This window comes from Podarcis pityusensis, assembly GCF_964106645.2.
Source record: "Podarcis pityusensis genome assembly, chromosome: 7".
Lineage (NCBI taxonomy): Eukaryota > Metazoa > Chordata > Lepidosauria > Squamata > Lacertidae > Podarcis > Podarcis pityusensis.
Genome location: NC_138031.1, coordinates 31,384,132 through 31,397,383, shown reverse-complemented (window position 1 = coordinate 31,397,383; position 13,252 = coordinate 31,384,132). Strand labels below are relative to the sequence as shown.

General features: G+C 42.4%; 1 protein-coding gene and 1 long non-coding RNA gene across 7 annotated transcripts in view; one reads left to right on the top strand and one right to left on the bottom strand.

Annotated features, from left to right (window-relative positions):
* Positions 1-1,640: 1,640 nt before the first annotated feature.
* LOC308481398 overlaps positions 1,641-13,252 on the top strand; it is a 12,000-nt gene continuing 388 nt past the window's right edge. The window contains exons 1-2 of the long non-coding RNA XR_013988635.1: positions 1,641-1,915; positions 2,268-2,424. This is a non-coding gene — a long non-coding RNA (uncharacterized lncRNA). The remainder of the gene's footprint in view (positions 1,916-2,267; positions 2,425-13,252) is intronic.
* Positions 11,260-13,252, bottom strand: part of PEX2 (peroxisomal biogenesis factor 2) — a 20,335-nt gene continuing 18,342 nt past the window's right edge. For 3 of the 6 annotated variants that reach the window (XM_081013376.1, XM_081013377.1, XM_081013378.1), the window contains exon 2: positions 11,260-12,446. In XM_081013376.1, coding sequence (XP_080869502.1) covers positions 11,512-12,438 — 927 coding nt within the window. In that variant the 5' untranslated portion in view covers positions 12,439-12,446 and the 3' untranslated portion in view covers positions 11,260-11,511. The remainder of the gene's footprint in view (positions 12,447-13,252) is intronic. The other 3 variants (XM_081013374.1, XM_081013375.1, XR_013988540.1) reach the window with 2 other exon arrangements.

The window sequence follows — 13,252 nt, the reverse complement described above, 5'->3', positions numbered from 1 at the left end:
CTTCTCATGAGGTGGCCAAAGTATTGGAGCCTCAGCTTCACGATCTGTCCTTCCAGTGAGCACTCAGGGCTGATTTCCTTCAGAATGGAGAGGTTTGATCTTCTTGCAGTCCATGGGACTCTCAAGAGTCTCCTCCAGCACCATAATTCAAAAGCATCAATTCTTCGGCGATCAGCCTTCTTTATGGTCCAGCTCTCACTTCCATACATCACTACTGGGAAAACCATGGCTTTTACTATACGGACCTTTGTTGGCAAGGTGATGTCTCTGCTTTTTAAGATGTTGTCTAGGTTTGCCATCGCCTTTCTCCCAAGGAGCAGGCGTCTTTTAATTTCGTGACTGCTGTCACCATCCGCAGTGAACATGGAGCCCAAGAAAGTAAAATCTCTCACTGACTCCATTTCTTCCCCTTCTATTTGCCAGGAGGTGATGGGCCCAGTGGCCATGATCTTCGTTTTTTTGATGTTGAGCTTCAGACCATATTTTGCGCTCTCCTCTTTCACCCTCATTAAAAGGTTCTTTAATTCCTCTTCACTTTCTGCCATCAAGGTTGTGTCATCTGCATATCTGAGGTTGTTGATATTTCTTCCGGCAATCTTAATTCCGGCTTGGGATTCATCCAGCCCAGCCTTTCACATGATGAATTCTGCATATAAGTTAAATAAGCAGGGAGACAATATACAGCCTTGCCGTACTCCTTTCCCAATTTTGAACCAATCAGTTGTTCCATATCCAGTTCTAACTGTAGCTTCTTGTCCCACATAGAGATTTCTCAGGAGACAGATGAGGTGATCAGGCACTCCCATTTCTTTAAGAACTTGCCATAGTTTGCTGTGGTCGACACAGTCAAAGGCTTTTGCATAGTCAATGAAGCAGAAGTAGATGTCTTTCTGGAACTCTCTAGCTTTCTCCATAATCCAGCGCATGTTTGCAATTTGGTCTCTGGTTCCTCTGCCTCTTCTAAATCCAGCTTGCACTTCTGGGAGTTCTCGGTCCACATACTGCTTGAGCCTTCCTTGTAGAATTTATTGAAATAATTATTAAGCTCTAACTTAAAATGATTTTTTATTCATAACAAACTTAATAATGCAAACACATTGGCATTTGGCAATAACAAAAGTTCCTTTAGAAGTGAGCAAACCAGTGATATTTTAGGGAGCAGGCTAGCAGGCAGGGCCCATTACTTACATCATAGGTGCCTACACAACACAAAGCACTGTTGCTGTGTGCAGATTTTATTTGTTTTTTATCTTATATTTTGGAAATGTACATCCAGTTTTTTTTTCTCTTTAAATTTTTTGGGGCCCCACAACAGAATGGGGCCGTAAGCTATAGCTTGTTTAGCTTATACGTAAATGCGGCACTGACTGGGTTCAGCACAGATCAAGACAAGCCTCTATGTCTCCAGCTTCCAGGCCTATTATTCTCCTTGTTGGGATGGATGTGGCATCCAGCCAGGTGAGAAGTGGTGAGAAAATGCCTATCCCACCACCTAAAAGTATGGCAACACACCTTTGCTTAGTGTTGTCACTATGGCAACACATCTCTTCTTAGCTAACCCTTTATGATGCTGATGATAGTGACCAATGCCATTAGCTTACCAAAGGAACTGATTTGACCAGTTCACCAGGTATCCTCTTGCAGGTTCTAACTTCACAGAATCACAGGCATGGAAGGGACCCATGGAGCTAATTCAGACTGATCCCATCCCACCCCCATAACAAGATTTGTGCAGCTGCTCTGGTTTCAGTGATGGCAGCATCACATACCTGTATTGAGACTCCAGTCAAATGACTTTGATTAAACTAGAGTTGTGTGTGTGTGCCTGTCTCTCTGAATTCAGTAAGGTTTCCTTCCTGATACATCTGTTCAGCATTGCAGAGTAAATAATTTCTAGGTGCTATTGGAGAAAATGGTAAGAAGAGAATACAGTATTTAACTGTGTATGCAAGAACTTCTGGCTGGCCGATAATTTCCTAATGGGAAATGACAGCTTAAATAGTTTATGAAAACAGCATTCCTCTAAAAGTTGCAGGCAGTAATTTGTATATGTAACGTGAAGAACAGAGGACAGTATTTTAAAGGAATGTTTCACAGGCTTCTTAGAACTATGAGAGCTATTTATTTAAAATTGCTTCAATTTTTTCTTGAAGAAGGAAACAGTTTGGAGATCAAAGTGAGCAGTACTGTTATTTCTGTCACTAAAATTGCAGATTAGGGTCTTTGTCAGTGTTGCTCTTTGGGTGGCCATGTGTCCTATTTTACAGAGGACAGCCCTCTATGTGAAGAGGGCTTGAAGAACTCATCTACTTGAAGTGCTGCCCAGACCAAGCCCATCTCAAAGGCTAAGAACCACAAGACAGGAAAAGTTAGCACCTGATCAGGCATCTGACTCAACCTGCTCACAGTCTCTTCCCTGCGGTGGTGAGTTGTCATTATTTCTAAATGTGAATCTATACAAGTAGCACACTTCTGCAAATATGCATCCTCCTTTTTGGTGGTGCAGTTCCTCTTTGGGTGATATTAAATCTTCATTCTCTAGGGCAGGGTCTGGATCTGGTGGCCTTCTAGATTTTGCTGGACTACTACAGCTCCCTGAGCAGTGGTTATTTGGGCTGTGGCTAATGTTTCTAACTCTCCTTGGTCTTAAGGGCAAGCTGTCCTGAGATTCCTCTGCATATAGCATCAGCATCTGAGGAACGTTTGCCTTGAATTAACATCATGATTAATTATTTCTGTCCCATTACCTTTGCGATTTCAAATATTTGTTGGAAGTATGGTTGGTGAGTGAGCCAGAAAGCTGACATGTTATTTGCTTATCAAACCGAGGTACAGACTCAAGGCTAAATATCAGTGGGATCGTGAAGGTTCCTATAGACTGTGGATTTATGTCCTTCCTCCAAAAATAGCTTTGAGAAAGCACAATGCTTTTCTGAATACCTCACAAGTTGGGGCTGGCAGGAATGTCAGGTTTCTTCCACATGTCTAGAATGGGCAAGATGCCAGTACCAGTTTCTACACTAGAGGTTACATTGCAGAATTATGCTCCACAGTTTTGTCACCCAAGATTAAAGATCTGAGAACTTGCTTCAGTTTCTGATTTGTTTACGTGCTTAAAGGGTGGATGAGAGGTTGAAGCAAGCTGAGAAAGAAGAAGAGACTCCAGCATAGAACAGGGACTCTTGGCTGACCAATCCAGGGACAAGTGATCACTTAAGGAATACTTGAGTTGCTATCTTGGAAGGGCAAAATACACAGGGAAAGAGTCACTGGTGAGAGGGTGTGTGTGAGAGCGTGTCTCCGTGTGAAATGCCCCAGAAATCTCTATTTATTAATTTAGATGGGTGGGTAGATTTGTATGTGTGTGTAGAAAAACAACTCTGGGAGAACCCCTTAAATTCTATAGATGGGTTTCAACCTTCTGCAAGTCTTCAAAATATATGAAGTCAGTTTGATCAAAGACATTGGCTGAATTTTTCAAAAAAAGGAGCATGTGTAACTTTAGGGGAGGCTGCAGACAGAAGGTGCATGTGGATCTGTTGTGCAAGGGGACTCAGAGCGGGCCAGAAGTTGTGCACCAGAGAGTGGCTAGAAGTTGTGCACCACAGAGGTGAGCCTGAATGTGCGCAGAATACTGCTTTATAAGGATCGGGTTGGCAGCCTTGTCTGTGGGCAATTACAGCCTCCTTCAAACATCTGCAAAGCTGTTGCCTGTACACAGCTTAAGTTGTGCTAAGGATGCTTGGGTCACATTCAGGTCAAAGCTGGAATGGGAGTAGAGGAAGAGAAAGAGAAGGGAGCTTCAGAAAGATGGCTAGGCTGGATTCCCATGTGGGTAGGAGGCTTTGTGGGATGTTTGAAAGTGTGCAAGTGCAACATAACTAGAAAAAAATGGGCAGAGTGAGATCACGTGAAATGTCTGGTGATTCTTCTAAAGTTCCCTCTCCCCCCAGGTAGGAATCTGAGGGATGTCAAGCTAAAGCTTTCTTGTGCCTCCAGTAGTTCACTCAACTGCTGGTCTGAACAAATGGAGCTCAATTGCCACTTGCACGCCTGCAGAGACTAAAGGCAGACTTTTTGCCTGACATAAAAAATGGCAGAGCAAGGCCATCAGGTAATTATTCAGCACTGCAATGAATCTGAAGAGATGTTAGGGAAAGTAGATAAATGCATTTAGATAAGGGTAATTAGTAAGATGTTCCAAACTCTGATTCAAAGCAAGCCTTAAAATTACTTAGGGGTTATCCTTGCACTTCTAGGTCACCAGTTCAAGTGTATGTGGGGTGGGGGGGGGACAGGAATGGAAAAGTGCCAGCTGTCACTCTACCATCAGAATAGCTTCCATTCCACATGTTTGCAGGCATTTGCATACAACAAAAGCACATTGCAAAGAGTTCAACAGGCAGTTCCTTGCTGTAAAATGTGAGCAATGGTATGTTGAAGGACAATCCACTCCCACCAATCTCAACCAGGCTGGATAAGGGGGTTCATCTTGCCAACATTTAAGCCTCGATTCCTCTTATGCAGTAGCAGTATTATTTTTTTAAAAAAGTTTATGCAATTGTCATCGGACAACGAGAATAATATGAAACAAAGTTGATAGTGAAAACTGTCAGAATGAACAACAGTAATAACGAATAACAATCGGAACACAACAGCCCGTTTTAATTCTGGATGAGACCACATGAAATGCCTGTTGGTAAAAATCCGTCCTTAAAAGAAGTGAGAAGTCCAGAAGCAAAGCATGATGGCAACATGAAGGCAGTTGTTTTTCTGCAAGCAATTGGTATTCAAAGATAGACTGTTTCTGAATGTGGAAGCTCCTCTTCAAATGGCTAATGGCTAGTGATAGTTTTTAAATCTTCCATAAATTTGTCTAATCCCTTTTTACAGCTCATTGCCATCTTTAAACCTTGTGGCATGGAGTTACATAAAGATGTTACTTATAGATTTATTGAAATACTGACACACCATGTACAACAGAACTCCCTTTTGCCAGTTCTGAGCCTACCACCAATACATTTCAGTGGGTCAGCCAGACCTCTAGCATTATATGAGATCTCTCTGTTTCAGATTCATAATTTTATCACTCTCTGTTGTGTCCCTCCTTATTTATCCTTTTTCCATGGTGCAAAATGCACGAAGCCAACAGAAAAGACTAAAAGAGCTAAAGGGAGTAATAAAAATCAAAACATAGGGGAGGGAGGGTCTTGGACGACAACAACAGTAATAGATTAGGGGAAGTATTATGCGCGAGGAAAAGAGAACTTATTTCCAGCTAAAATGGAAACACACACAACCACTAGATTTTTTAAGGGGAGGCAATACACTGCTCTGGATTATTAGTATTATTAATCCGATTAATTAGAAGATTATTATACTACCTCTATTTTATAAAAAGTGACACGTGCCCTGCCTCCTTTTCACCAGAAGTTCTGCCCCTTTCCCCAGATGTCTTGACTTTTAATATGAACTTTGTATCACTTGATGTAAAATTAATATGATTTTTTTTGGGGGGGGTTGTTTTAGGGTTGCATGTGACCTATGTACATGACATCATCTCATTGCTGCCAATCTGACGGAGCAGTTTTTTAGGCCCCCTGACCTAAATGTTTGGGGTGTTACTCCTGTTATGTGGATGTACAGAGAGTTCCTTTGTAGGTGTAGTCCCCATGACATCTGGGTTATTGGGTTCCATGCTCTTTTTCTGGAATAAAGCTGCGTGCAATTTTTATTTTAGCAATTTGCCAAATGTTCACATTGGTAAAAATGTGTCAGCTTTCAGTGTGTTCTTTTTTTTTATTGATCTCTGTGTGTGGCGTGTGTTTTATAAAAATTGATTTTTGAAACTTCCTGGATGAGGAGCAGGGCATAAGCAAGCAAGTAAGCAAATAAATAAAGTACTTTATATGATATGTCATTAGACACCATATCTGCTGCTTCGCCCCCCATCTTCCTTAATCCCTTCTTGACTGGCTGCTGTTTTGAATCCTAATTGTCCTGCACCAAATTTGCACATTCAATCTCAGTTGGTCTAGTCCTCAAGGCATTCAATAAAGTCACATTTAGGCTAATGAATTTCCATTAACATCTGCAAGTAAAAATTAATGTTTTAAAGTGCAAATTAAATCCAGGCTCTTCTCATAAGGGTATGTTCAGCAGAAATGGCTGTGTTCCAGCTGTGCGGACCATGGAAGAATAAATTTACTCTCAACACACAAAGGAAGTGCAATGGATACTAAGAACAGAGCCTTCAAGGACCAAGCTCTCACTTACCTCCTTGCACACTCAGTCGCTAATTTTCTCAGGATAAGAATACCACCACCTCAACCTATCTTTCAGTTTCATTTCCCTGAATGTCACCTGCACCTTGCACCAGTATGTCAAACCTGTCAAGATGAAGGTCAACAAGGAATCTTCTCTGTGGTGGGAGAGGGATCAATGCAGTACAGTGGCACCTTGGTTTTCAAACAGCTTACTTCCTGAATGTTTTGGCTCCCGAACACCGCAAACCTGGAAGCAACTGTACCAGTTTGTGAACTATTTTTGGAAGCCGAACTCCTGACAGGGCTTCCGATTGGCTGCAGGAGCTTCCTGCAACCAATCAGAATCCACACTTTGGTTTCCGAACGTTTTGGAAGTCAAACGGACTTCCGGAATGGATTCCGTTCGACTTCCAAGGTACGACTGTGTCTATTTCATGCAGGGAAGTATGTATTTGGTCCAGCCCTTCATCATACATAGAAGATTCCTAGTTTGGCAACAATGGGGAATGGCTGTATACACGATGGGGAATGAACTGGTATACATGAAAATCAGTGGGTTGTATCCAACTAAGTCATAGAATCATAGAATTTTAATTGGAAAGGACCACAAGAGTAATTGGAAAGAAAATTGGAAATTTTAGTTGGAAAGGACCACAAGAGGCATTTAGTCCAACCTCCTGCAATGCAGAATCTTTTGCCCAACGTGGGGCTTGAATTTAAGAGTCTCATGCTTTACCGACTGAGCATAAGGACTTCCACCCACACAGTGAAACTTCAACTGCCTCTCCTCTCCCTGCATGCCCCTCCCTGCAGCCCTCAAAACCTGTTCTGGGATTTCCCCCAATCCTCTGGAGCAGACTTGTGGAGGGCATGGGGGCAGGTCCTTGGGTGTAAGAGAAGAAGTTCTGTTGCATAGGTGAAGGTCCTTTCACTTTGCTGCCTACTACCCAAGACACTCACGACACTATCCCTGTACAATTTCACACTCCTGAAAAAGGGTTGCATGTGCAAATCTTGGCAAAAGTCCCTTAGGCTGTGGTATAAAAGCATCCAGATTAATATCAACTGGTTGTGTTTTGCCCACTGCACAATTAAATCACTTTCTGGGGCGGGAGTCAGATGTGGACACAGAACCTTTGTCACCAGGCTGGCTTGGGCTGGCAAAAGCTGTTGTCCAAATCATGTGGAGACAGGGCCGTCTTACCCATTAGGGTTAGTGGTGCCCTGTGCCACGGTGCCCGCCCAACAGGGGGCACCCAGCAGTGGGAGTCCTGGACCAACCGGGAACAGCTGCAAGGGCATGCTGGGTGGTGGCGGTGGCTCTTCCTACGGACAGCCGCACTCTCTCGCTTCCTGCCTGGGAGAGGAGGCAGTTGCGGCGGCGCACAAAGCTACATGGCACCTTTCTCCCTCCTGCCCACCAGTAGCGAGACTGCTGGGGAAGCCCACACGGAAAGCGGGCCTCGAGCTGCCCAGTGCAGGGGGCAGGGAAGGGTGCCGAGAAGGTTGCCCCCTGCCCCTTCTGTCGAGGAAAAAGGTGGAGGAGAGATTCATTCAGAAGGATGTTTTAAGCACAGTGTGTGGACCCCAATTCCTTTGCTTTTCTGCCAGTTATTAACTGCACTCTTTCAACAGGGCAGAGCACAGAGAAAAATGATAGCCTGTATCCCAAAGGAAAGAATGGCAAACTGATTACTTTATGGTTATTTTGAAAAACTGATGAGACAGCAAATGATAGTCAATCCTATTAAAAAGATTAAGCGAACACACACACACACACACACACACACACACACACTCCTTCAAACACTCTATTCAGCCTACATTGGGATTGGTTGATATGATTCTACAACTCAAGAAGAGTGGAAATTACAGAACATCTGCAATGAAATTGGTTTTCTGTGGAAAACTGATGAATCACTTACTGCCAATGACTGGAAGGAAAAATACTTGTTTATGCCCTTATGTAATGAATTTTTATGAGGTGAAGTTTGGTGTTTATTAAAAAAAAAAGAAAAAAGAAAAAAAACCACTTTAAACCGCCAGAGATGTAAAATAATAGAATTCCAAATTCAAAGCAATGAATTACTGCAAAGACAATCACAAGTAGAATACTATCTGCTACCAAACACCCAAACAGACCCATTACTCTTATAATGACATTAAAATTTTTCATCCATCCAGTTAAGTGGGGCGGAGGGGGGGGATGGCATGAAAGGGGGCAGGCGTAGCAGTTCCAGTTCAAAGCAGAAAACACATCTGCATTCCTATTTTGAGTTCCAGAATGTTTTCTTTTTTCTCCTCCTGGAAAAGGAGATGGGGGGAGGGGGAAGCGAAAGCATTTCTCAAGGATAAAATTACATTTCTCAGCGAGTCTTCAAAGAAACAAATCAAAAGGTCCAAAAGCTTCCTGCAGTCCCAGGAATACAAATTGGAGACAGACTCCTCCCCCATCCTATTTCCCAAAGTTCACATGGACTTCTTCAAAGTCCGGAACCGCATACATTGGTGCATAGGAGACGCTCTTACCCAAAACCTCCACTGAAGTCAGTGGGGCTTGGCTGTAGAATAGGCATGGCTATAGGCTGGCCATGTTAGCTGAAATCTACAAATATTTCCTCCTCGTAGCTAAGAAATTGCCTCGCAGTATCAGAACTCTTTTAAGAGTTAAAACAACTGCATTCCCTCTGAAGACAACGGAACAACTTTTAAATAGGAGCGGAAATTAGCTGATGTTCTTGCTTGTGGCTAAGGTGGGGAGACCGTAGCCCTGTGCCAAACTGACTGCTAAACTAATGATTACAACAACTTAATTACCCTCAGTGTGCTTAATATCAACCCCCCATGGATTCCTGTCAGCATGCAAACTGTAACTCTAGCCCTCATTTGGCAATTACTTTGGGGGAAATTAGCTTGGCTTCAGTTGCGAGGCGTGTGTACAAGCGCAGAGTTCTGAGGCGATAGTTATCTTTCTAATACTCCTTTTTCTTCTTGCACTTTGGAATTATGCTTTTACTTGGTTCCCCCACCCCCACACAGAAAACCACATCAGCGATAACAGTGAGGGAAAGAGCCAGGAGCGATATATCCACTTCCTAGCCTTTCTGCTCCAGTGCACAAGTATCAACCGAGTGGCCGGCAGTTAGCCACTCTCTTCAGAAATATGGCAAGTGTCACTTTGCGGGATTGGCCTGGTACAAAGGAACGCAGGGAGCTGCCTTCTACGGAGCCAAGCCATTGGCGCATCTAGCTCAGGGCATATCTAGCATTACTGCCTGGCATCAGCTCTGACACTCCCAGCCCTTTTTGGAGATGGGACAATACCAGATGCCCATGTCATGAACAGGAAGGAGGAAGAGGAATCCAGTGTGGGGTGTTGCTGTTACTGGGACACACAGCAAGCTGGGGGTGGAGGAGGAGAGGTTGGTATAGAAAGTACTCACGGGGTGATGAAGAATGGTGGTCAGCGTGCAGGACCAGAGCAGTAGGGCCCATGACCAGTCAGAGGGTGCTCTCTCTCCCCAAATACAGAGGGCTGAGGCCTAAGGAGCAGTGGGAGGAATGTTCTAGGAGGCTGAGGCAGGTGAGGGCCCACAGCCCAGCTCACTAGTCGGCCAGGTGGTGCTTGTTAGCTGGAGGAACTGATTCCTCAGCTGGAGGAGGCTGGGAACAGGTGAGGGTCACCTGCCTCATCAAGCCCAGATGCGACAATTGGCAGGCAAACCACAGCTTGGGTGTTCCAAGGAGCTCTCGGAAAGTTCAGTAAAGCCTCTGAAACTATTGGAGGCATAACAGCACTGGGGGATGCAACCACAATAAGGTTTGTGGCTTGGCCCTCAAGTATTTGCAAGTCAAGCCTAATTTGGTTGATTCAAGTTACATCCTATGCCCTTTAAAAATGTTTTTTTTTGGGGGGGGGGGCTATTGGGTTGTTGTTTTTTATTTTTATTAGGTATTTTGTGGTCTCTTCTTCTTCTTCTTCTTCTTCTTCTTCTTCTTCTTCTTCTTCTTCTGCAATCACTCGTAGCTGAGTAAGATTGTCTTCCATAAACACAGTTTTAACAATGAGTCCTTAAGTGACTGTGGAGACCAATTCTGGATCCACACGTCCTTCCACAGTGGGGACATTGGTTTCTGGGTGGGAGTTGGTCACGGTGTAGATTTGCCAAGCATGCCTTCCTCTCAGCATGTTTCTCCCTTGCATCCTGAGTTCAAGTGTCTTCAAAGCCCATGACACCTTTGGTAAAGGCTGTTCTCCAATTGGAGCGCTTGCAGGTATGATTTTATTTTGTGAACCGTCCTGAGACCCCCGGGTATAGAGTGGTATATAAATAAAATAATAATAATTTGCAGGTGCAGTTTTGTCTATGCAATTAAATCATACTCAGAGTAGACTCACTGAAATTAATAAAACTGTTACGTCTGTTTTTATTATTATTACTTTTATTAGTCTACTCCCATACCATCCACAGAATACAACCCAGTGTGGTTGAACTGTATATAAAACTGAATGGGTCCAGCATTACTTGAGAAACAATAGTGTAAAATAGCTTCCCACACAGTTTGTGGCAGCTTTTAAGGATGCCATCTCTTCTCTCCTTTTCTTGGCACCCATGTGGTTATATTACATGTAACCTATTACATGTGGCTGTACTTATATTAAGGTTACCAGGTTTTTTCCAATGAATCCGGGGACACTTTTCAACTTCAATGGATTTTGTGTGGGGACTGATTTGTAAATCCAGGGACTGTCCCCGGGAAATGAGGACGTCTGGTAACCTTAACTTATGTATCATAGAATTGCAGAGCTGGAGGGACCACGAGGGTCATCTAGTCCAACCCCCTGCAATGCAGGAATCTTTTGTCCAGTGTGGGGCTTCAACCAATGACCCTGAGATTAAGAGGCTCATGCTCTATCAACTGATTCAGTTACCTTAAAAAAAAGGTTTTCTTTGAATACAGACTTATGATGATATAAATAAAATGGACAGAGTTTAATCACTATTTTGTTCTTTATTTACAGTTCTATTGAGTTTGCAATTCTTTGAAAATCACAATCTTTTTATAGCTGTTGATCATTTTACAGTTAAGTAACAAAACCTACGAAGTAGCACAGAATAAGAGAATTCCAGTATTACAGAAAGGTTAAAATTACTGTAGGCTAAATTTAACTATCAGGATAGAATAGTCCCATAGAATCCACAAGTTATACATAATTATGGATTTGAGGAAAGCCTAAACAAGCTTAATGTGTATCTACCTCTTTCATTTCTAACTTATACTTTAATGGCTGCAGATCTTGCACCTCAGTGCCACATTTAGGACAAGTAAAATACAAATCAAATAAGTAGTTGCTTTTAATACAATAGTAACAAAAAACATGTGAACAGCCAATGGTGTGAGGCAGAGTGGGCCACTCTCCACACAGAGAACATTCCTTGCAACATGTTGCTGAATTATTTTCATTTCTGGTACCCCCTGAAATAGGTAGTGACCAAGAAGAGACTTTGAGTTTGAGCTTTTGCATGTTAATAAGTGGTAAAAGAAAAATAAGAAATTCAGCAAACCCATGCCACAAGAGTTCCCTGTTTGTGTATTCAAATCCAATCTGACGGACACTCTGTGGCTGGCAGAACACTGACCTGATTCGTAAAATACGTTCAGTGAGTGTAGCAAACTTTCCCTTCTGAAGAAAAGCGAGGAAGTTCAGCAATTCACAAAACCTGATGAGCCCAAACACCATGTTAATAAAGTACTTTGTCTTCCGGAAAGACTCCAATGGACGATTGCTAAATAAACCATAACACCTTTCTTCCAGCCATTTCCCACCGACGGTGCAAATAAGGTACCAATATTTCTGTTGTTTGCTCAACGCCTGGTATTTCTGCATCTGGGATAAGTCGTTCTTGTACTGAATGTTCAGAATAGCTTGCCCCACAGTTGCATTCTTGGAGTAGACAGTGAATCTCCACAAAAAAAGCCACAAGGAAGCTTTAAGCTCTGGTTCAAAGCGAGCCAACAGTCCGGGTTTAAATCCCTGAAAACAGCGAGTAAACTGGGACCAAACCAGCTGTTCCAATGCTTTGTTCAGTTCGAGGGCATCAAGCTGACTTATTCTGAGCACAGGAGTCACTTTCTCGCGATTGCCATCGCCAGATGCCATTGTCAACATGTGGCTTTCTATGATAAAAGAAGAGATTTAAAAATATATATTATTATGATCATCATCATCATCATATTAATTTAAATTACAATTTATTAGGCTTTAGAGGAAGTATTTCATGTTGATAACAACTTTGTGAGCTAAATCACCCAAGAATTCAAAGCTGGGAAAGTGCAACTTACCCCAAGGTCATTCAATGGCCAGCAGGGGTTTGAAACCTGTGTTTGCTACCCTCTCCTATTAGTTCTCCAAGAACAAACACAGCGACAGTAATGCTCATATAATTTTCACCCTATATGGTTGGTATTAATCTTTCAACTGAAGCTTAGAATGTGCAATCAACAATTAAATTTATAATTAAATGCGAAGCATGGTGCAATAGGCTGAACACAAAAACACCAATTAACTTTTTTATTTTTAAATATTTTTCTCTCAACTCTCCACTCTTCCCCAGAAAGATAAGTATTTGGTTTTAGGAAAAAGGCAAAAGATTATTCAAAACTCTCTCTCTTTTTAAAAGGCTATTTCATAGATTCAAGTGTTCCCTAAGAAAATCACAGCACTTCCTATGGCTGAAGTTATTATCAAATATGAAAAAATTAAGAGGAAATTCTAAGGGGAGGAATTGTATTGCAGTTAAAATAGTTAACATGCCTTAAATGTGGAAGTTGGGTATATTAAGTAGACATATGGGTAAAATGATGAAGAAATCGTTGCCACATAAGCACTTGCCATACAAAATGATATGGAAGAATAGGAATGAAAAGCATGCATGAGAGAAGGGTAAGCGTATCAAATTAATATACATAACAGTGTAGCAGAG